General features: G+C 40.8%; 1 protein-coding gene across 2 annotated transcripts; it reads left to right on the top strand.

Annotated features, from left to right (window-relative positions):
* The first annotated feature begins 254 nt into the window (after positions 1–254).
* On the top strand, positions 255–25172 carry slc25a16 (solute carrier family 25 member 16). Of its 2 annotated transcripts, none has more exons than XM_061910128.1 (10): positions 255–395; positions 2895–3024; positions 4867–4959; positions 10100–10233; positions 10341–10404; positions 14854–14975; positions 15050–15116; positions 15190–15352; positions 15427–15495; positions 24440–25172. In XM_061910128.1, exons 2-10 carry the CDS (start codon positions 2931–2933, stop codon positions 24612–24614), a joined length of 981 nt encoding a protein of 326 aa, XP_061766112.1. In that variant the 5' UTR covers positions 255–395; positions 2895–2930; the 3' UTR covers positions 24615–25172. The 2 variants fall into 2 exon arrangements, with proteins under 2 accessions (XP_061766112.1, XP_061766113.1); XM_061910129.1 differs by having other exon boundaries at positions 262–395; positions 2899–3024.
* The last annotated feature ends 480 nt before the right edge of the window (positions 25173–25652 follow it).

Consider the following 25652-nt stretch of genomic DNA (forward strand, 5'->3'; position numbering starts at 1 on the left):
CGTCAACAGAGGAGAAAAAATGCTTTATTTAAATAAATATATTATTTATAAAGCAAGTTCGAGTATCATTGGCAAATTTGGCGTGCTGCCCGCTTTGGCAAGCATATATGTGTCCTCTTTTTGGGGATTTCAGAATATGGTCAGCCTACTTTAAATGTTTTTAACAAATATATTAACTTAAGGGCTTTTGTACTCTTAATCATCCTCCAAGATTTGATTGATAATTGTACACCATTAAGTGTACAAATGTAAACACTAGCGAGCTCTCGCGCGCGTCTGAGTGACGTCACGTTACGTCACCAACATGCGGCCGTCAACACCGAGACGTCAAGAGCGAAGGGCAGCGTCTTGCTGTCATTAATGAACATTGCGGCGTTGGACCTCATTTTTGTCAGGTTTGTCACTCCAAATACTTAACAAATGACTAGAATAAGGAAGCTTTGGGTCACGTACTTTCACGCGAACGTTCTACGGTCGTCTTGGGGGTGAGGGGGAAATAAAAGAGAGGAGATATGTTTGCTTGTTTTACCGACCTTCCGCGTTCATATCTCGTCTGAATGATGTAATTATCGCCTCTTATATAACCTCCTAAAGTACTTGTTAAGAGATTTAAAAAAATCCACTGAATCTTGTAGTGTCCCGATAAAAATATTTTGCTACCGGTACAAAAATTATTTCGGTACTTTTCTAAATAAAGGGCACTAAAAAAAATGCATTATTGTCTTTATTTTAACAATAAAATATTACGATACATTTAACATATGTTTTTTATTGTATGTTTGTCTTTAAAGGCCTAGTGAAATGAGATTTTCTTATTTAAATGAGGGCCCTGCGATGAGGTGGCGACTTGTCCAGGGTGTACACCGCCTTCCGCCCGATTGTAGCTGAGATAGGCGCCAGTGCCCCCTGCTACTTCCGGTACAGGCAAGGCTTATTTATTAGCGACCAAAAGTTGCGAACTTTATTGTCGATGTTCTCTATTAAATCCATCCATCCATCCATCCATTTTCTACCGCTTATTCCCTTTCGGGGTCGCGGGGGGCGCTGGCGCCTATCTCAGCTACAATCGGGCGGAAGGCGGGGTACACCCTGGACAAGTCGCCACCTCATCGCAGGGCCAACACAGATAGACAGACAACATTCACACTCACATTCACACACTAGGGCCAATTTAATGTTGATCCTTTCAGCAAAAATATGGCAAAACAGAATAGAGTAGAAAGTACTTTATTGATCCCTGGGGGGAATTCAGCAATATCGCGAAATTATCAAGTATGACACATAGAATGGACCTGCTATCCCCGATGAAATAAGAAAATCTCATTTCAGTAGGCCTTTAAATGAACGGGGGATAGCAGGTCCATTCTATGTGTCATACTTGATCATTTCGCGATATTGCCATATTTTTGCTGAAAGGATTTAGTAGAGAACATCCACGATAAAGTTCGCAACTTTTGGTCGCTAATAAAAAAGCCTTGCCTGTACCGGAAGTAGCAGACGATGTGCGCGTGACGTCACGGGTTGCGGAGCTCCTCACATCTTCACATTGTTTACAATCATGGCCAGCAGCAGCTAGAGCGATTCGGAGCGAGAAAGCGACGATTTCCCCATTAATTTGAGCGAGGATGAAAGATTCGTGGATGAGGATAGTGAGAGTGAAGGACTAGAAAGAAAAAAAAAAGACGAGGGCAGCGAGAGCGATTCAGATGTTATTAGACACATTTACTAGGATAATTCTGGAAAATCCCTTATCTGCTTATTGTGTTACTAGTGTTATAGTGACATTATATGGTCGTACCTGAAAGTGAGAAGGGTGTGGCCACGGGTGTGGTGACCGCCAGTGTCTCCGAGGGAAGCCACGTTTCTCAACGAGGCGAAGGCGGCCGATGCTTCCTCCACGTTGGAAGCATCCGACAGTCGGGGGTGGCCGGTGGGAGAAGGCTAGAGAGTCCGCAGCTGCCTCTTCGACAAGTACAGGAGGAACGACGCAAGCTCTCCGCTCATGTCTACGGTAAGAGCCGACTTATTACCACCATTTTCTCACCAAAACCTGCCAGTTGACATGTGGTAGGGAACCATGTTCGCTTGACCGCTCTGTTCCATAGTAAAGCTTCACCGTCATCTTTCGGGAATGTAAACAAGGAAACACCGGCTGTGTTTGTGTTGCTAAAGGCGGCCGCAATACACCGCTTCCCACCTACATCTTTCTTCTTTGACGTCTCCATTATTAATTGAACAAATTGCAAAAGATTCAGCAACACAGATGTCCAGAATACTGTGTAACTATGCGATTAAAGCAGAGGACTTATAAATGGGATCGGTGTTGGATCAAAATGTCCGCTACAACCCGTGACGTCACGCGCACGCGTCATCATACCGCGACATTTTCAACAGGATACTTCGCAAAATTTAAAATTTCAATTTAGTAAACTAAAAAGGCCGTATTGGCATGTGTTGCAATGTTAATATTTCATCATTGATATATAAACTATCAGACTGCGTGGTCGCTAGTAGTGGCTTTCAGTAGGCCTTTAAATAAAATAGTGAACATACAAGACAACTTGTCTTTTAGTAGTAAGTAAACAAACAAACCAATCTATCAATCAATCAATGTTTATTTATACATCCCTAAATCACAAGTGTCTCAAAGGGCTGCACAAGCCACCACGACATCCGCGGTACAGAGCCCACATAAGGGCAAGGAAAAACTCACCCCAGTGGGACGTCCGTGACAATGACTATGAGAAACCTTGGAGAGGACCGCATATGTGGGCAGTATAGTACTGATATGATTCATTATTATCGGGATACTATACTAATACCGGTATACCGTACAAACCTAGAGAATTCACGATTATAATTAAATCAAAACTCTGTATGTTTATTTGTGTTAGACAGTTCTGAATGCAGTGGATGTGGGAACAGCCAGGATGACGTCGGTGGCTGTTGCCTCCACACCTCCAGCCGTGAGCAGCCCTCCAGCCAGCAGGGACTACTACTGGCTCCGCTCCTTTGTAGCAGGAGGTAAAGGACCTTCATGATCCGACACTATCTTTGCAATGCCTCTTTGCTCCAGTTGGAGGTTTCCCCTATAAAATGTACTTCCTGCTTTGGAAATAAGCAGAGCTGACCTTCAGACCTTGTATTATCTGCAGCAAAGATTCTGGAGGAAGTTTGTACAGCTAGCAGCAGCAGTGACATGTTAAAGGCCTACTGAAATGAGATTTTCTTATTTAAACGGGGATAGCAGGTCCATTCTATGTGTCATACTTGATCATTTTGCAATATTGCCATATTTTTGCTGAAAGGATTTAGTGGAGAACATGACATCCAAAATCGCTGCCGTTGTGTCCTTGAGCAGGACACTTCACCCTTGTCCCCGGTGCCGCTCACACTGGTGAATGAATGATGAATGAATGATTGGTGGTGGTCGGAGGGGCCGTGGGCGCAAACTGGCAGCCACGCTTCCGCCAGTCTACCCCAGGGCAGCTGTGGCTACAGATGTAGCTTACCACCACCAGGTGTGAATGAATGATGGGTTCCCACTTCTCTGTGAGCGCTTTGAGTATCTAACAATAGAAAAGCGCGATATAAATCTAATCCATTATTATTATTATTATTGACATCCACAAAAGTTTGCAACTTTCGGTCGCTAACAGAAAAGCCCTGCCTTTACCGGAAGACGTCACATGTTGATGGCTCCTCACATATTCACATTGTTTTTAATGGGAGCCTCCAACAAAAACAGCTATTCGGACCGAGAAAAGGACAATTTCCCCATTAATTTGAGCGAGGATGAAAGATTCTTGTTTGAGAATATTGATAGTGATGAACTACGGAAAAAAAAAAACGCAATTGCATTGGGACAGATTGTAATGTTTTTAGACACATTTACTAGGATCATTCTGGGAGATCCCTTATCTTTCTATTGTGTTGCTAGTGTTTTAGTGAGTTTAACAGTACCTGATAGTCGGAGGTGTGTGTCCACGGGTGTCTTGACGCAGTGTCTCAGGGAAGTCGACGGCAGCTTTATGGACGGGGCAAGCTTTGAAATTAATTGAATTATATTTATATAACGCTTTTTTCTAATGACTCAAAGCACTTTACAAAGTGACACCCAATATCTAAGTTAGATTTAAACCAGTGTGAGTGGCACTGGGAGCAGGTGGGTAAAGTGTCTTGCCCAAGGACACAACAGCAGTGACTAGGATGGCGGAAGAGGGAATCGAACCTGCAACCCTCAGGTTGCTGGCACGGCCACTCTAACAACCGAGCTATACCGCCCCAGCTCAGCTGATCTCCGGTAAGAAGCGACTTTTTACCACAATTTTCTCACCGAAACCTGCTGGTTGACATTCGGTCGGGATCCATGTTGGCTTGACCGCTGTGATCCATAGTAAAGTTTCACCTCCGGGAATTTTAAACAAGGAATCACCGTGTGTTTGTGTGGCTAAAGGCTAAAGCTTCCCAACTCCATCTTTCTACTTTGACTTCTGCAATATTAATTGAACAAATTGCAAAAGATTCAGCAACACAGATCTCCAAAATACTGTGTAATTATGCCGTTAAAGCAGACGACTTTTAGCTGTGTGTGTGTGTGCAGCGCTCATATTTCCTAACAGTCCGTGACGTCACGCGTACACGTCATCATTACGCGACGTTTTCAAGAAGAAACTTCGGGAAATTTAAAATTGCAATTTAGTAAATTAAAAAGGCCGTATTGGCATGTGTTGCAATGTTAATATTTCATCATTGATATATAAACTATCAGACTGTGTGGTGGGTAGTAGTGGCTTTCAGTAGGCCTTTAAGCGTTGATTTGTAGTATTAGGGATACAGGATAACTTTAGTGTTTTGTTGTCACAGGTGTTGCAGGATGTTGTGCAAAGACTACAATCGCTCCTCTGGACAGAGTGAAGATTCTCCTCCAGGCCCAGAATCCTCACTACAAACACCTTGGTAAAGTATATTTAAATATCCATTAGGACTGCATGAGTAATCAACATCAAATCTAGGAGAAGGTTTGAATTAGTGCGATAAATAACAGCAAAAGGCTGAGGTTTTTTTTCTGCCGTCACTGGCATTAGAGTGACAGACATGTTCGCCAATTAGAACTGTGGAGCCTGGTGTTTGTTCGTCTATCTGCACCTGACGGCGTTTATTTTATTTTATTTTTGTATTTTCCTGAGGGAACTCTGCTGACGGAATCAATAAAGTACTATCTATTTGACAGTAGAATAAACTTAACACAGTCAAGCCCGCTTGTCTGTCACTCAAAATCTTTGTCTTGGTGGGCGGAGCACAGGGAGCCAGTTTTACATAGGTTCCTAAATGCAGGTCGGCGGTGAGAACTTATGCAAAATAACAAAAAATAAGAGGAAAAACATGATTACAACGCAAAATGTGCCGTTGTGGTAGGTAGATAGGTCTTTATTGTCATTGCACAAGTACAACAAAACTTGGTTTTCAGCACAAACCCGTTCAAGATTAGACAAACAGTGTACAGGGTTACAGAACAGGAACGCTGATGGGTCACCACAACACCATACTTGCCAACCTTGAGACTTCCGAATTCGGGAAATTGGGGTGGTAGCGGGGGTGTATATTGTAGCGTCCCGGGAGAGTTAGTGCTGCAAGGAGTTCTGGGTATTTGTTCTGTTGTGTTACAGTGCAGATGGTCTCCCAAAATGTGTTTGTCATTCTTGTTTGGTGTGGGTCCACAGTGTGGCGCATATTTGTAACAGTGTTAAAGGTGTTTATACGGCCACCCTCAGTGTGACCTGTATGGCTGTTGACCAAGTACGCGTTGCATTCACTTGTGTGTGTGTAAAAGCCGCATACATTATGTGACTGGGCCGGCACGCTGTTTGTATGGAGGAAAAGCGGACGCGACGACGGGTTGTAGAGGACGCTAAAGGCAGTGCCTTTGAGGCACGCCCCCAGTATTGTTGTCCGGGGGGAAATCGGGAGACATTCGGGAGAATGGTTGCCCCGGGAGATTTTCGGGAGGGGCACTGAAATTCGTGAGTCTCCTGGGAAAATCGGGAGGGTTGGCAAGTATGCACAAGGTGCCCCGTAAAAGATGGGAAAAAGGTCAATGCTGGGGGTGGATGAGTAACAACATACAAGTTGGGAAATTGTGTTAGATGTAAATATAAACAGAATAAAATGATTTGCTAATCATTTTCAACCCATATTCAGTTGAATATGCTACAAAGACAACATATTTCATGTTCAAACTGATAAACATTTATTTTTTTGCAAGTAATCATTAACTTTAGAATTAGATGCCAGCAACACGTGACAAAGAAGTTGGGAAAGGTGGCAATAAATACTGATAAAGTTGAGGAATGCTCATCAAACACTTATTTGGAACATCCCACAGGTGTGCAGGTTAATTGGGAACAGGTGGGTGCCATGATTGGGTAAAAAAGAAGCTTCCATGAAATGCTAAGTAATTCACAAACAAGGATTGGGCGAGGGTCACCACTTTGTAAGCAAATTGTCGAACTGTTTTAGAACATTTCTCAACGAACTATTGCAAGGAATTTAGGGATTTTACTATCTACAGCAGAGGTCCCCAACCACCGGGCCGTGGCCCGATTGGTACCGGGCCGCAGAAGAATTTTTAATTCATTTTTGTTTTAAAAAAAAAAAAATATATATATATATATATTTATATATATATATATATATATATATATATATATATATATATATATATATATATATATATATATATATATATATATATATATATATATTTTTTTTTTTATTAAATCAACTTAAAAAACACAATATACACTTACAATTAGTGCACCAATCACAAAAACCTCCGTTTTTCATGACAAAGAAAAGAAAAAAAAAGGATCCCCCGCGTCCCCCCACCCGGGCCGCGTGACAAATTATTAAGCGTTGACCGGTCCGCGGATACAAAAAGGTATGATATTAGGGACCTTTGATCCCTCAGGCGGTACTGCATCAAAAACTGACATCAGTGTGTAAAGGATATCACCACATGGGCTCCGTAACACTTCATAAAACCACTGTCAGTAACTACAGTTGGTCGTTACATCTGTAAGTGCAAGTTAAAACTCTACTATGCAAAGCCAAACGCATTTACCAACAACACCCAGAAACGCCGCCGGCTTGCCTGGGCCCGAGCTCATCTAAGATGGACTGATGCAAAGTGGAAAAGTGTTCTTTGGTCTGACGAGTCCACATTTCAAATTATATTTGGAAACAGAAGACGTGGTACCCTCAAGAACATAGAGGAAAATAACCTTTTGGATTATTATAGGCGCAAAGTTCAAAAGCCAGCATGTGTGATGGTATGGGGGTGTATTAGTGCCCAAGGCATGGGTAACTTACACATCTGTGAAAGCACCATTAATGCTGAAAGGTCCATACAGGTTTTGGAGCAACATATGTTGTCATCCAAGAAACGTTATCATGGACGCCCCTGCTTATTTCAGCAAGACAATGCTAAGCCACGTGTTACAACAGCGTGGCTTCGTAGTAAAAGAGTGCGGGTACTCTCCTGGCCCGCCTGCAGTCCAGACCTGTCTCCCATGGAAAACGTGTGGCACATTATGAAGCGTAAAATATGACAGCGGAGACCCCGGACTGTTGAAAAACTGAAGCTCTACATAAAACAAGAATGAGAAAGAATTGCACTTTCAAAGCTTCAACAATTAGTTTCCTCAGTTCCCAAATGTTTATTGAGTGTTGGTAAAAGAAAAGGTGATGTAACACAGTGGTGAACATGCCCTTTCCCAACTACTTTGGCACGTGTTGCAGCCATGAAATTCTAAGTTGATTATTATTTGCAAAAAAACAACTAAAGTTTATGAGTTTGAACATCAAATATCTTGTCTTTGTAGTCCATTCAACTGAATTTGGGTTGACAAGGATTTGCAAATCATTGTATTCCGTTTATATTTACATCTAACACAATTTCCCAACTCATATGGAAACGGGGTTTGTACAACATACATCTGGAGACTTGCAACAGAGGGGAGGGTGTGCGGGACTACGGTAGGAGGCTGCAGCTCTTCAGGCGCTGCCCATCCATCCATCACCCCTAAGGGATTTGCGTCGAGAGCGTTGGATGGGGGGTTGGGTATGTGTGTGTAGCATATATTTTTGTTGATGCATGTGTGTGTGTGTGTGTGTGTGTGTGTGTGTGTGTGTGTGTGTGTGTGTGTGTGTGTGTGTGTGTGTGTGTGTGTGTGTGTGTGTGTGTGTGTGTGTGTGTGTGTGTGTGTGTGTGTGTGTGTGTGTGTGTGTTGTAAGCCTGCCACGTGTCTCTGTTCCACGGCCTTGGTGTTCTTGCCAGTCATTCCACAGTCAACAACAACATGTGTGTCCATGAGAGACAAGAAAGGAGTTTGTTGCGTCTTTGCCGCACTGTCTTTTCAGTGCGGTAAATATTGCACCTTCAAATTGGATGGGTAATATACGCCCATCAACACAGACAAACGAACGAAAATGCCAAGATCACGTAATGGCAATAAACAAAAATAGAACGTCCAACCTTGTTTTCGTAATTGGGAAAAAAAAGCACTTTAAGGTGTTCAATTTTTATTTTACATTTTTGCCTAAAGAAATGAGTCCATTTAATATTTTTGTATATTCTGGATAAAAAAGTTATTTATATTCCAATTACAGTGCAATGGTTAATCATTCTACAGTAATGGGAAATACATGTGTATATCATTTTAAATGGTTACTTCCATTATTATTATTTATTATGACTACATTACATTATAAGCATTGTACAGTTTTTATCGATTATTTCTTCAGTTTAAAAGCAAGATGTAGACCAGTGGATTAACAACCCAAATATGTTGAAAGAGCCATATTGGACCAAAAATACATTTATTATATTCTTTGCAAGCCTGGTTGTATTTGCTGTGGTCTGGAACAACATGTCACACAAAAATCTGCAGAATTGCAGCCAATATTACATACTAGGGCTGCAAATCTTTGGGTGTCCCACGATTCGATTCAATATCGATTCTTGGGGTCACGATTCGATTCAAATTCGATTTTTTTCAATTCAACACTATTTTCGATTCAAAAACGATTTTTTTTCCCGATTTTTAAAGGGTTCTCTATTCATTCAATACATAAATTTCAGCAGGATCTACCCCAGTCTGCTGACATGCAAGCAGAATAGTAGATTTTTTTAAAAAGCTTTTATAATTGTAAAGGACAATGTTTTATCAACCGATTGCAATAATGTTAATTTGTTTTAACTGTTAAATGAACCAAAGATATGACTTATTTTATCTTTGTGAAAATATTGGACACAGTGTGTTGTCAAGCTTATGAGATGCAAGTGTAAGCCACTGTGACACTATTGTTCTTTTTTTCTAATGATAATGTCAATGAGGGATTTTTAATCACTGCTATGCTGAAATTATGACTAATATTGATACTGTTGTTGATAATATTCATTTTTGTTTCATTACTTTTGGTTTGTTCTGTGTGGTGTTTGTGTCTTCTCTCAATTGCTCTGTTTATTGCAGTTTTTTTTTATTTATTTATTTTTTTTAAATTGCAGTTCTGAGTGTTGCTGGGTCAGGTTTGGTTTTGGAATTGGATTGCATTGTTATGGTATTGCTGTGTATTGTTTTGTTGGATTGATAAAAAATAAATAAATCGCGATTCATATTCGAATAGATTTTTTCCCACACCCCTATTACATACCGTTAATAGAATCCAAAATTTTTTTATATTTTTTTCCCCCATCTTTTTCCATTTTCATACATTTTTGAAAAAGCTCTAGGAAGCCACTTGATTTAGACAAAAGCTTCAATTCTGTCTGCAGAAAGCCAAATATTTTTAAAGTAAGTTATTGCCTATTCTAACGTGTGGCACCTTGAGACAAGAATATGTTGATTTACACTTTAAAAGTAACACATCTTCCTTAACTTATTTTTGCAGTTTTACTCATTTTTATGTATCGATTATACAAATCAGGAATTGCAATGACAATTAGGTTTTTCCTCAAACTCCTGCAGCCCTAATATTCACCTTGACGAATTCCATGTTTTTTGTCAAATCCTCACTACTGTTTCTTTATACTGTGCAGGAGTGTTTGCCACTCTCAAAGCTGTGCCAAAAAAGGAAGGCTACATTGGCTTGTACAAAGGCAATGGGGCAATGATGGTGAGGATATTCCCCTATGGGGCAATCCAGTTCATGGCCTTTGAAAATTATAAAAAGGTAAAGTACTTCTTCTATTGTACATACAGTCTGTGTGATGTACCTTTTTTGACGACATCTTATTTCTGTATGGGTGAAACTCACATTTGCACTTCCTTACTTGACAGAGGCTAAGTACGCAGCTTTGGCTCAATGGGCACATTCACCGCCTCGTGGCCGGATCCATGGCAGGTAAGTTGTGTCGTCTGCTTCATAAAACGCTTCAATTCATATGAAAACCTGATTCTTAGCTGTCAGAAAAAAAAATCTACAGTATTTGAAGGTTTCTTAGACTACACACAGACGTGGCATCTGTACAGCTGAAGTCAGGCACAGCTCAAGGATTTTTTTTTCTCCTGGGGCTAAGGAGTGGGCTTGACTGATTCATGGGGGGCTAAGAAAATATTAATAGTTCTTTTTTTTTTCAATAAAATCATTAATGATACACAGGACAATGTCCCATATAAAAGTAGTTTTAATTCAATTTGACGAACACACTTAGTACAACACACTTGTACAATAAATATATCTATCCATCCATCCATCCATTTTCTACCGCTTATTCCCTTTTGGGGTCGCGGGGGGCGCTGGCGCCTATCTCAGCTACAATCGGGCGGAAGGCAGGGTACACCCTGGACAAGTCGCCACCTCATCGCAGAATAAATATATCGTAGTCTATATTTTTAGCTAGGTAATTTATGTTTTTTAGTGAAAATGTATTTAAATATGCTTTCAATATATCAATCAATCAATGTTTATTTATATAGCCCTAAATCACAAATGTCTCAAAGGACTGCACAAACCACTACGACTACGACATCCTCGGAAGAACCCACAAAAGGGCAAGGAAAACTCACACCCAGTGACAATGATGACTATGAGAACCTTGGAGAGGACCCCAAAATTGTGTACACCAGTGATTCTCAACCTTTTTTCAGTGAACATTTTTTAATTCAAGTACCCCCTAATCAGAGCAAAGCATTTTTGGTTGAAAACAAGAGATAAAGAAGTAAAATACAGCACTATGTCATCTGTTTCTGATTTATTAAATTGTATATCAGTGCAAAATATTGATCATTTGTAGTAGTCTGTCTTGAACTATTTGGAAAAAAGATATAAAAATAACTAAAAACTTTTTGAAAACTAAACAAGTGATTTAATTCTAAATACAGATTTCTACACATAGAAGTAATCATCTACTTAAAGTGCCCTCTTTGGGGATTGTAACCGAGATCCATCTGCATTTCATGTAAACATTTCTTCACAAAAAAAGAAATCTTTAATATTTTATCAATATTTATGGAACATGTCCACAAAAAAATCTAGCTGTCAACACTGAATATTGCCTTTTTGCATTTCTTTTCACAGTTTATGAACTTACATTCATATTTTGTTGAAGTATTATTCAATAAATATAGTTATAAAGGATTTTTGAATCGTTGCTATTTTTAGAATATTTAAAATAAAATCTCACATACCCTTTGGCATACCTTCAAGTACCCCCAGGGGTACACGTACCTCCATGGTGTACACTACTGAATTGGGATCTTATGTGGACACTTATACTGCCATCTGGTGGTGTTAAAAGAGAATAACATACAATGGAACTGGGGGGAAAAAAGTGTAAAAATAAGAATGAGCATGTCACTAAACCTGAAGTACATGTTTGTGTACTTATGGACTAAGTACATCATATCAAAAGATGATTCTCAGTTTTTATTCTAATTAGGGTCCATAAACCCAAATAGCAAAGAGAAATAAATAAAACAAAGCATGTAAACAAACAGCTTGGGCCTTAAGAAGTTATACCTGCATTATCCTTACCATCCTTACACTTTCTATTCTTTGTAACTGGGCTGTGTGGAACAATTTCCCTTGTGGATCAATACAGTTTTTCTAAGTCTTAAGTTTATTTTTTACACAACTCAATCTCACTCTCTGTCTTCCTCTATTTCTGCTCCCATCCATGGGATCTCCACGATGTCATTAGGGAAGTCCATCTATTATCTGTTCTCCTACTGATATGTCCAGCCCACTTCCACTTACTTAATTTGATAGTTCTCATAATGTCTTGGACTTACGTTTCTTTTCTCACCCATTCATTTGTTTTTCTGTCTTTATATGTGATTCCGAGCATGTTTCTTTCCATGTTGTGTTGTGCTGATGCAATTTTCTTTTCCATTTTATTCGACAATGCCCAGATTTCATCTCCATATGTCATGGTTGATAACACGCATTGATTAAAGACCTTTCTTTTTAGGCTTAAAGGTATTTCTCCTCTCATGATGTTGCTCAGTTTTCCATATTGGCACCAGCCCAATCTGATTCTCCTCCCCATCTCCTGTTCTTGACTCTTTTCTTTCAGGCTAAATCTCTGCCCATGAATTTATTAACGTGGACCCCGACTTAAACAAGTTAAAAAACGTATTCGGGTGTTACCATTTAGTGGTCAAATGTACGGAATATGTACTGAACTGTGCAATCTACTAATAAAAGTATCAATCAATCAATCAATCAATCAATGCCCCTGATAGATATATTAATAAACTTCATCAATTTAATTTCCATTAACAGTCACAGGTCCATGAGGTACCATGGAATGTTACATAACTTTTGTTTTCTTCATATTCATTTTCAATCCACAACATTCGCTGGCATTTGCAAGGTCTTTAAGCATATCTTCCACTTCACTGAATTGCTCTCCCAAGACAACAATGTCATATGCAAACCTCAGATGACTAAATTTGTCTCCGTTGATATCAACTCCTTTATCCTCCCACTCCAGAGAGCGAAATATGCCTTCCAAACAAGCTATAAACAGTTTAGGCGAAATTGTATCGCCTTGTCGGACACCCTTCTTTGTGTGGATTTTCTCGCTTGGTTTGTGCATCGTAACTGTGGTAGTGCAGTTTGTGTAGATGTCCTTGAGTAATTTAATGTACTTATGATGAATTCCTTGATCTTGCAGAGCTTTTAGAACCGACTTCATCTCCACCGAATCAAATGCCTTTTCATAGTCTATGAAGGCCATACAAAGTGGTTTGTTGTATTCTTGGCCTTTTTCTTTGATCTGATTCAATGTATGAATGTGGTCCATGGTAGAAAAAACACTCCTAAACCCTGCTTGTTCTCTGGGTTTGTGGCTATTAAGTGTATTTTCCATTCGATTTGTCAGGATTCTTGTAAACAACTTGTATATGTTTGAAAGAAGGCTAATAGGTCTGTAGTTCTTGAGGTCCCTCTTGTCCCCTTTCTTGAAAAGGATGATCATGTTAGCTTCTTTCCACTTCTCTGGCACTTTCCCCTGATGCAAGCAAGCTGTGTATAGCCTCGCCAGCTCCTTATCAATGACATCCGCCCCCTCTTTAAAGGGGAACATTATCACAATTTCAAAAGGGTTAAAAACAATATAAATCAGTTCCCAGTGGCTTGTTGTATTTTTTGAAGTTTTTTTCAAAATTTTACCGGTCTCGGAATATCCCTAAATAAAGCTTTAAAGTGCCTTATTTTCGCTCTCTGCGAAGACACTGCCCATTTCCCTGTGACGTCACACAGTGCTGCCAATGTAAACAAACAATGGGAATACCACAGCAAGATATAGCGACATTAGCTCGGATTCAAACTCGGATTTCAGCAACTTAAGCGATTCAACAGATTATGCATGTATTTAAACAGCTGGTCGGAGTATGAAAATATTGAAGAAGAAACTGAAGATATTGAGCGAATAGCTATTGACGCTATTCATAGCCATAGCATGGCCGAATAGCTGCGTTAGCATCGCCGGTAAAATGTGCGGACCAAACGATCAGGACTTTCGCATCTTGTGACACTGGAGCAACTTAAATCCGTCGATTGGTAAGTGTTTTTTTCGCATTAAATGTGGGTGGAAGGAAACGTAAAATAGTTGCAAATGCATCTACAGGTTATCCATACATCTCTGTGCCATGTCTACTTTAGCACCGCCGGTAAATAGCATGTTAGCATCGATTAGCGTAGCATGTTAGCATCGATTAGCTGGCAGTCAACATCAACAAAACTCACCTTTGTGATTTTGTTGACTATCGTTGCAAATGCATCTGCAGGTTATCCATACATCTCTGTGCCATGTCTGTCTTAGCATCGCCGGTAAAATGTGGAGAAACTCCAGCACATTCAATGGGGGTCTGGCGGCAGACACTTTGGCATCTTCGGGCCAGTGGTGCAACTTGAATCCCTCCCTGTTAGTGTTGTTACACCCTCCGACAACACACCGTCGAGGCATGATGTCTCCAAGGTTCCAAAAAATAGTCAAAAAAACGGAAAATAACAGAGCTGAGACCCGGTGTTTGTAATGTGTTGAAAATGAAAATGGCGGGTGTGTTACCTTGGCGGGTGTGTTACCTCGGCGACGTCACATTCTGACGTCATCGCTTCCAGCGCGATAAACAGAAAGGCGTTTAATTCGCCAAAATTCACCCATTTAGAGTTCGGAAATCGGTTAAAAAAATAGATGGTCTTTTTTCTGCACCATCAAGGTATATATTGACGCTTATATAGGTCTGGTGGTAATGTTCCCCTTTAATTGTGTCTATTAAAATATTATCTGGTCCAGCTTCTGTACAGTAGCGTCTTAATTGCTTGTTTATGTTTGCATGTGGTCAGGGATGACAGCAGTGATTTGCACCTACCCACTGGATATGGTTCGAGCCAGGCTGGCTTTCCAGGTGACCGGGGAGCATCGCTACACTGGCATTGCTAACGCCTTCCACACCATCTACACGCAGGTAGCTGCCGGTTCTCAACTTGAGGAATGATGATGGTTCATGCCTTTTCCAACTTATTTTCTGTTATGTCAAAGGAGGGTGGATTCTTCGGATTCTACAGGGGACTTACGCCAACCCTCATTGGAATGGCGCCTTATGCAGGTGATAGTTTGCAGATGTAAATGTATCATCAGTGCAGTTTTCCGAGTCATCACGGTGTGTTTGGACTCTGCAGGTGTGTCATTCTTCACCTTTGGGACCCTGAAAAGCCTCGGATTGCAACATTTTCCGGATACGCTGGGCTGTCCCTCCTCCGACAACCCAGATGTGCTCGTTCTCAAAACCCAAGTCAACCTGCTGTGCGGAGGAGTCGCCGGCGCCATCGCTCAGACAATATCGTAAGAGGGAGTATACACACTTTAGCAGATCATGTGACATGCACGTGGCTAAATCTTGTTCATGGTCCCACTAGCTATCCTTTGGACGTGGCACGGCGAAGAATGCAGCTCGGATCCGCGCTTCCCGACTCGGACAAGTGTGTGTAAGTACTGCTGCTTTCTAGCAAGCACCTTCACAATGTGATGGGACTCTCTATGAGAGTTGGAGCAAAATAATCTGCTTTTACAAAAGATAAAGGGAATTGCGGGCTTCACGGTGGCAGAGGGGTTAGTGCGTCTGCCGCACAATACGAAGGTCCTGCAGTCCTTGGTTCAAATCCAGGCTCGGGATCTTTCTGTGTGGAGTTTGCATGTTCTCCCCGTGAATGCGTGGGTTCCCTCCGGGTACTCCGGCTTCCTCCCACTTCCAAAGACATGCACCTGGGGATAGGTTGATTGGCAACACTAAATTGGCCCTAGTGTGTGAATGTGAGTGTGAATGTTGTCCGTCTATCTGTGTTGGCCCTGTGATGAGGTGGCGACTTGTCCAGGGTGTACCCCGCCTTCCGCCCGATTGTAGCTGAGGTAGGCGCCAGCGCCCCCCGCGACCCCGAAAGGGAATAAGCGGTAGAAAATGGATGGATGGATGGAAATGGAATTGCAGCGTAGTAGTATCTCACCAGACATCTTGATTTTTGGAACCTTTTCTTTTTGAGACTTGGATTGATTGAAACTTTTATTAGTAGATTGCACAGTTCAGTACATATTCCGTACAATTGACCACTAAATGGTAACACCTGAATACGTTTTTCAACTTGTTTAAGTCGGGGTCCACGTTAATCAGTTCATGGTAATCAATTCTTACAAAAACACCCTATAATGTTTTCGAGTCAGAAAAGGACTGTTATTATTAGGTTGCACAAAAAATGAAATTAATTCCACAAAAACAACAATGTTTAAAAAAACATCTGGACAGACTGTAGGTCTGGGCTATTTTAAAAAGTAATGCATTATAGTCCAGTTTCAGTTTATTTGGAACATGCATACAACACAGTGTAATGCATCACATATTTCCAGTTTCATTACAGCAGGGGTGTCAAACTCAAATACAGAGTGGGCCAAAATTCTAAACTGAACAAAGCCGCGGGCCAAAGTTGAACAACTTAACCTTTTAATAGGGACCCAAACAAGTTTTGCATTGAATATTGAACAAGCAAGGCTTATATAATTTATATAGTGACATGCAAAATCAAGTTGTGTTGGTAGCGGGGGTGTATATTGTAGCGTCCCAGAAGAGTTAGTGCTGCAAGGGATTCTGGGTATTTGTTCTGTTGTGTTTATGTTGTGTTACGGTGCGGATGTTCTCCCGAAATGTGTTTGTCATTCTTGTTTGGTGTGGGTTCACAGTGTGGTGTAACAGTGTTAAAGTTGTTTATACGGCCACCCTCAGTGTGACCTGTATGGCTGTTGACCAAGTATGCCTTGCATTCACTTGTGTGTGTGTAGAAGCCGCATATATTACGTGACTGGGCCGGCACGCTGTTTGTATGGAGGAAAAGCGGACGTGAAGACAGGTTGTAGAGGATGCTAAAAGCAGTACCTTTAAAGCACGCCCCCAATATTGTTGTCCGGGTGGAAATTCGGGAGAATTGTTGCCTCAGGAGATTTTCGGGGGAGGCACTGAAATTCGGGATTCTCCTGGAAAAATCGGGAGGGTTGGCAAGTATGAGAATTAGCGTTGAATGCGGTGATACAGCGGCACTGCCACTGTATAGTACCGGCGGGCCAGGTCTAATGTTAATTTATTATTGCCTCAAGGGCCAAATGAAATTACACGGCGGGCCAAATCTGGCCTGCGGGCCATAGTTTGACACCCATGCATTACAGCATGTTCGAAAAGTAATAGGAAGAAGCAGACCTTATTTAAATCCTACCCGCTTTCATATCATGGCAGTTTTATGCCATTTATTTTTTCTCTGTGGCAGAACAGTGAACATATGAATAAATAATAATTGATTGTTTGTTTTATGGAGTACAGGAAGTGTTTTAATGTGTCAGCGATTGCTAAGAAATGGAAAAGGATAGTTTTGCCGCTTCTTACTCCTTTTTGCACATGTGAAATTGAAATGATTCGATGTTCCATGTTGTGATTATACCTATGTTTGAAATACAAACCCCGTTTCCATATGAGTTGGGAAATTGTGTTAGATGTAAATATAAACGAAATACAATGATTTGCAAATCCTTTTCAACCCATATTCAGTTGAATATGCTACAAAGACAACATATTTGATGTTCAAACTGATAAACATTTTTGTTTTTTTGCAAATAATCATTAACTTTAGAATTTGATGCCAGCAACACGTGACAAAGAAGTTGGGAAAGGTGGCAATAAATACTGATAAAGTTGAGGAATGCTCATCAAACACTTATTCGGAACATCCCACAGGTGTGCAGGCTAATTGGGAACAGGTGGGTGCCATGCATCTTGTACCAAAATGTGATTGTAGTGTATACTTACAAAGTTAGCTTAAAAAAAATTTGCATGCTCAAAGGTATCATTGGTCAAAATTAGCATAAAAGCTAGCAATGCTAATATTACAATTATATCGATTGGACCAGACTTTGGATCCCGTTGATCTACCATGAATTGATTAACGTGGACCGACTTAAACAAGTTGAAAAACTTTTTCGGTGTTACCATTTAGTGGTCAATTGTACGGAATATGTACTGTACTGTGCAATCTACTAATACAAGTTTCAATCAATCAATCAATCAATACACCAGACAGTCCATATGTAAGCACAGTTTATTAGCATTAAAGCTACAGAGAAAACCTAAAGTGTACTATCTTTAGTGTAGCCTGGAGAGGCCCGCTGATCTGGAATGACATTGACATAAAAAATAACATTCTTTAAAGGGAAACATTATCACCAAACCTATGTAAGCGTCAATATATACCTTGATGTTGCAGAAAAAAGACCATATATTTTTTTAACCGATTTCCGAACTCTAAATGGGTGAATTTTGGCGAATTAAACGCCTTTCTGTTTATCGGTCTCTTAGCGGCGACGTCAGAACGTGACGTCACCGAGGTAACACACCCGCCATATTCATTTTCAACACATTACAAACACCGGGTCTCAGCTCTGTTATTTTCCGTTTTTTCGACTATTTTTTGGAACCTTGGAGACATCATGCCTCGTCGGTGTGTTGTCGGAGGGTGTAACAACACTAACAGGGAGGGATTCAAGTTGCACCACTGGCAAGAAATCTGCCGCCAGACCCCCATTGAACGTGCCAGAGTGTCTGCACATTTTACAGACAGACATGGCACAGAGATGTATGGATAACCTGCAGATGCATTTGCAACGATTAAGTCAACTAAATCACCAAGGTGAGTTTTGTTGATGTTGTTGAGTTATGTGCTAATCAGACATATTTGGTCGCAGCGTGACTGCCAGCTAATCGATGCTAACATGCTATTTACGCTAGCTGTATGTACATTTGAAACTAGATACCCACATTTAATGCGAAACAAACACTTACCAATCGACAGATTTAAGTTGCTCCAGTGTCACAAGATGTGAAAGTCCTGATCGTTTGGTCCGCACTTTTTACCGGCGATGCTAATAAGGCAGCCATGCTATGGGCCACTTCATTAGGGACAACCACGCTATGGCCGAATAGCGTCAATAGCTATTCGCTCAATAGCTTCAGTTTCTTCTTCTTTGTTTTCGCTATCTGCCTCCATACTCCGACCATCTGTTTCAATACATGCCTAATCTGTTGAATCGCTTAAGTCGCTGAAATCTGAGTCTGAATCCGAGCTAATGTCGCTATATCTTGCTGTAGTAACCGCCATGTTGTTTGTATTGGCAGCATTGTATGACGTCACAGGGAAATGGATAGTCGCATCGCAAATAGCGAAAATCAAGAACTTTAAAGCTTTTTTTAGGGATATTCCGGGAGGTGTAACATTTTGAAAAAAACTTTGGAAAATAAAACAAGCCACTGGGAACTGATTTTTGTTGTTTTTAACCCTTTTGAAATTGTGATAATGTTCCCCTTTAAGCATATTTTAAAAAACATTTTAAGCTAAATGTATTCCTACGTCATTCTGAGTATATTTAGCACAGCCCTCATGGCTGAGGATCTCACATTGGTCGCATCATTTTGGTCTTGACTCCTGTACGTATGATGATGAGATCATCGCACATCTTCAAGATGCCACTTTTAGCAAATTTGAATAATGAGATATCGAGACTGATTTGGTGGATTTAGAGGTTCCTTCTCTGTAAATGTCAACCAATGTGAGTGTGAATGTTGTCTGTCTGTGTCGGCCGTGTGATGAGGTGGCGACTTGTTCAGGGTGTACACCGCCTTCCGCCCGAATGCAGCTGATAGGTTCCAGCCCACCCCACGACCCCAAAAGAACTTTTAACCGGTGCGGCAACAAAAATGCGATACAAACAAAAAGTGCCCCATTTACACACACATCACAGGAGAGAAAAGGAAGTCGGTAAAATAAGAGCAAATTGCCACAGCTAATTTACTATGATATAAAAATGTATTTATTGCACTTAAGTTTTTGTTTTTTTTAACAACAAGGATATATTTGACTAAAACTACAGACTGAATCCCGACACAGCGATGTGCTGAGCGTTGTTTCTTGCCTCAAGATACGACGTGTCCGTCTCATCCTTGGGCTGGTTCTGCAAGTCCTCCCATGGATGGATGGATGGATTTCAGGCATTTAATTTAGCTTGGATCTGACTTTTTTTTTTTTTTTGGAGTATAATTTTAGTGGGGAAGGGAACCTTTGACATGTCATAAAGTCTTAATTTCAGAGAGATAAACCATTTTTGGCCCACGTTGACGTCCTAGCCACACCACTTTACTCCCAATCCAATCCACTTTATTTATACAGCACATTTAAACAACAATAACGTTTCCAAAGTGCTGCACAGCCATGTTATAAACAATATTATGCTCCACCTATGACTGAATAAAACAAAAAATAAATAAAAATTAAAGCTGCAAGCAGCGTTGGTCGGGTCCTCCTTTGGCTGCTGCCGCCGCTACTCAAGCCCTGGTCTAAGTCAGATCAACATAGAGGTTTTTATTTCATGTCCCTACGACATTTCTAACAGAAGTTACATGCAGTTTTGTCTGGGTTTTTTCCTAGGGGGCGCTAAGCGCAATTTAGATTTTTGGGGTTTGGTTTTTTATTAGATGGCAGTTTTTGCCAGTCTTGATGTGTGTGCAAAATTTGGTGAGTTTTGAAGCATGTTAAGTGAGACCTACATAGAAGTTTTTGTTTCATGGGGCGGAATAGCTCGGTTGGTAGAGTGGCCGTGCCAGCAACTTGAGAGTTGCAGGTTCGATTCCCGCTTGTGCCATCCTAGTCACTGCTGTTGTGTCCTTGGGCAAGACACTTTACCCACCTGCTCCCAGTGCCACCCACACTGGTTTAAATGTAACGTAGATATTGGGTGTCACTATGTAAAGCGCTTTGAGTCACTTGAGAAAAAGCGCTATATAAATATAATCCACTTCATGTCTTTCCGGCATTCCTACCGGAAGTTACAAGCAGTTTTGTCTGTGTTTTCTTCCTAGAAGCAGTTTTTTCTGTGTTTTATTCAAAAATTGCGCTAGAGCGCAATTTTGAGTTTTTTTTTTTTTTTTTTTTTTCATTAGATCGCAATTTCTGCCAGTCCTGATGTGTGTGCCAAGTTTGGTGAGTTTTGAAGCATTTTAAGGGGGTGAAATTACAGCTCAAAGAGGCAAAAATAGCATTTTTTTGCGAAAATTTTGCTTTGAAGGGGTTTTTGCCAACTTCCTGTTGATTTTAGGTATAGAAGTTTTCTATTGAAAATGTAGGTCTAAGTCAGACCTACATAGAGGTTTTTGTTTCATGTCTCTACGACATTCCTAACGGAAGTTACAAGCAGTCTGTTTTCTGCTTCTTCCTAGGTGGCGCTAGCGCGCTATTTTCATTTTTTGGGTTTGGTCGCCTAATAAGTTGGGAAGGTTTGCCAGACCGACGTGTGTGTCAAATTTGGTGAGTTTTGAAGCATGTTAAGTGAGACCTACATAGAAGTTTTTGTTTCATGTCTTTCCGGCATTCTTACCGGAAGTTACAAGCAGTTTTGTCTGTGTTTTCTTCCTAGAAGCAGTTTTTTCTGTGTTTTATTCAAAAATTGCGCTATAGCGCAATTTTGAGGTTTTTTTTTTTTTTTTTTTTTTTTCTTTCATTAGATCGCAATTTCTGCCAGTCCTGATGTGTGTGCCAAGTTTGGTGAGTTTTGAAGCATTTTAAGGGGGTCAAATTACAGCTCAAAGAGGCAAAAATAGCATTTTTTTGCGAAAATTTTGCTTTGAAGGGGTTTTTGCCAACTTCCTGTTGATTTTAGGTATAGAAGTTTTCTATTGGAAATGTAGGTCTAAGTCAGACCTACATAGAGGTTTTTGTTTCATGTCTCTACGACATTCCTAACGGAAATTACAAGCAGTCTGTTTTTTGTGTCTTCCTAGGGGGCGCTAGCGCGCAATTTTCATTTTTTGGGTTTGGTCGCCTAATAAGTTGGGAAGGTTTGCCAGACCGACATGTGTGTCAAATTTGGTGAGTTTTGAAGCATGTTAAGGGGGTCAAATTAGGGTGCAAAGGAGCGGAATAATAATAAAGAATAATAATAATAATAATAAAACGCAGCAGTTTCAATAGGGTCCTTGGCCCTTTGCAAAGGACTCCACAGGAGTCCTTTGCAAAGGGCCTGGCGGACCCTAATAAAACAATATAAAACCGAATATGATTAAAAACTATTTTAAAGTGTAAAATCAATTAAAACAGTAAAATAAAAATCAAAGCGTATAAAAAACACAGAGGACAGAGGACCACACAACTCACGTAGTGTTAAAAGCCAAAGAATAAAAGTGGGTCTTAAGACGAGACTTAAAACACTCCACTGTGGAAGCAGTTCTAACATGGAGGGGCAGAGTGTTCCAGAGCTTAGAGAAGGCCCTGTCTCCCCTGGTCTTAAGTCTGGTCTTGGGCACCACGAGCTGGAGCTGGCTCTCGGACCTCAGAGCGCGCGCAGGAATGTAAATTTGGATGAGGTCCGAGATATACTGAGGTGCCAGTCCATGTAAAGATTTAAAAACAAACAGCAATGTTTTAAAATCAATTCTAAAATGAACAGGGAGCCAGTGCAAACTCTGAAGAATTGGGGTTTTATGCTGGCCTTTCCTGGCCCCTGTTAAAAGTCCTGCTGCCGTGTTCTGGACTAACTGCAACCGGGAGAGAGCTTTTTGGCTAATGCCAGCATAAAATGCATTGCAGTAGTCCAGGCCACTGGAAATAAAAGCATGCACGACTTGTTCAAAAAGGTTAAAAGATAAAAACGGTTTAACCTTTACTAAAAGACAAAGTTGATAAAAACATGATTTTAAAACGCCATTGACTTGTTTGTCTAGTTTAAAATGTCTGTCTATAGTGACGCCAAGGCTGGTGACTTTGGGACACACATCATTTTGCAATGGTCCCAAGTCAGTGAGGGCCGGACCAAAAACTAAAATTTCCGTTTTTCCCTCATTCATTATTAAAAAAATTCTGGGCTAACCAAGCCTTAACGTCACACAGACAGTTAAGAAGGGGGGTCAGGGGGCCGTGGCTTTTTGAAATCGGCATATAAATTTGGCAGTCATCTGCATAAAAGTGATAAAACACTCCATGTTTCTTAAAAATATCTCCAAGAGCAGGGGTGCCCATTACGTCGATGGCGAGCTACCAGTCGACCGCGGGGGGTGTGTCAGTCGATCTCCAGCCAGGCTTTTAAAAAAAATAGACCTAAAAATGAGTGATCATCAATCTTCACCAAGACGTCACTTAAATGACATTCACGGTACCGGAGGGTCTTGTGAGATGACGCTGGCTGCTGCAAGATCATTATTATGAAAATATGACCGAGAGGAAGGCCAGAAACACTTTTTATTTCAACAGACTCTCGCGCCGTACCTTCCGTCAAAACTCTAAAGGCCGACTGCACATTTCCTATCTTCACAATAAAAGCCCTGCTTCATGCTGCCTGCGCTAACTAAATACAGAGTCTCGGAAAACTGGCGTGCACAAGCGATCCCTCAGAAAGCTGGCGTGCACATCACTTGTGCACGCCAGCTTTCTGAGACTCTTATTTTGTTAGCGCAGGCAGCATGAAGCAGGGCTTTTATTGTGAAGATAGGAAATGTGCAGTCGGCCTTTAGAGTTTTGACGGAAGGGACGGCGCGAGAGTCTGTTGAAATAAAAAGTGTTTCTCGCCTTCCTCTCTGTCATTTTTTCATAATAATGAACTGGCAGCAGCCAGCGTCATCTCACAAGACCCTCGGGTGCCGTGAATGTCAATCAAGCAAGCTACGGAATTTTCCGCCAATGTTTTTCTTGTAAAGTGTATGGAAGCTGGATGAATTAGATGCCAAAAACCAACCACTTTCATGTGGTATTGTACAGAAAGGACAACTTTGTTTCTCCTCCATTTGAAAATGTGGGCGTTATCATCATTACTGTCTGATTCCAATCAATGCGAGTCATCAGAATCAGGTAATACACCAACTTATATTCTTGTCTTTGTGAAAGAAAGACATCTATATGTGTTACACATGCTTGTATTATCATTAAACACATTTAACTTGTTTACAAAAATGTCTCTTTCATAAATAAATAAATATAAATGATATATATAAATGAGGTAGATCCCCTCGAGTTGGTCAATTGAAAAGTAGCTCGCCTGCAGAAAAATGTGGGCACCCCTGTCCAAGAGGGAGGAGATAAAGAGCGAACAGGATGGGGCCTAAAATAGATCCTTGGGGGACACCACAGTAAAGCGGGACAGAAGAGGAGGTGGCGTCCCCCAGCCTGACAGAGAAGGACCTCTCAGACAGGTAAGATCTGAACCAGTCTAACACAGTCCCCCTGACACCCACACAGTCTCTCAGGCGCTCTAAAAGAATTCTACTTGAGTTTGCATGCACCTGCTATTAGATTAGACGCATTTCGAGTTTGAATCGAAAGTGTGTAAAGTGAGAATATTTGACATTATTGTCTTGTCCAGCTCCCTGCGGAAGACCATCTCCTACGTCTACGAGAAGTACGGCGTGAAGAACGGCTTGTACAGAGGCCTGTCCCTCAACTACATCCGCTGCGTGCCCTCTCAGGCTGTGGCCTTCACCACCTACGAGTTCATGAGGCAGGTCCTCCACCTCAACTCGCAGGCTGCCGCGGCCTGAAAGACCCAAAGAACTCCGACGTCTTAAAGCAGACTCCTCTCGGACTCTCTCCACCTTTCAAGGGTGCATCTTCACACCATAATGAAGAAGTGACATCCGCTCATGAATTTATTTACGTTGTTGAAAGCGTCTTCGATGTTTGCATCATGTTTTTTTTTTTTTTTAGAGATTTATACATTTTGAGTGTTGGTGTAACAGCATATTTTGCTGTTTACTATTTACCGTCTGTTTCTGAACAACAGGCCTTCGAAAGATACGTATTTGGCAGGACTTTTGCATATCTATAGAACATTTCACATTTGTTCATGTGTGCTCATAATCAAACAATAACTTGTGATATTTATAAGTCTTACTTGTCATGATTGTTCCATAATCGGATCCTCGGTGAATGTAGATCCGAAGTGACTGATCTGAAAGGAGAAAATTGCATAAACTGTTTACCTTTTTTTTGGGGTTGTTATTTATTGACATAGCAACATGCGGCCACTGGGGGGCAGCATTGATAATTACAGCAATGTTGAACACATTTACACCAATAAACAATTCTCTTGACATACAGTATCTCACTCAACTGGAAGAAGACAGCAATAGCATCATTCCAAAAGACTTGTACTATTATTTGACAGGTACAACAAGGAGGAATAAATATAAAATAAATTAAAGCTGCAAGCAGCGTTGGTCAGGTCCGCTTTTGGCTGCTGCCCCCGAGACCCACGGGCAGATAAGCATTAGAAGACGCCTTGGAGCCACTATTTTGAGAATCTAATGCATTGTGAAAGTAATGCAGTTGTTGTATTGAAGTGAAAACATCAAACTTCCTGTTGATTTTTGCTAAAGTATGTTAATTATTAAAATGTAGGTCTAAGTGAGACCTACATAGTGTTTTTTGTTTCATGTCTCTCTGACATTCCTACCAGAAGTTACAAGCAGTTTTGTCTGTTTTCTTCCTAGGAGCAGTTTGTCCGTGTTGTATTCCTAGGGGGGCGGTAGAGCGCAATTTGGAGTTTTGAGGTTAGGTTTTTTCATCAGATCGCATTT

This window comes from Nerophis ophidion, linkage group LG09 (genome assembly GCF_033978795.1).
Source record: "Nerophis ophidion isolate RoL-2023_Sa linkage group LG09, RoL_Noph_v1.0, whole genome shotgun sequence".
Classification (NCBI taxonomy): domain Eukaryota; kingdom Metazoa; phylum Chordata; class Actinopteri; order Syngnathiformes; family Syngnathidae; genus Nerophis; species Nerophis ophidion.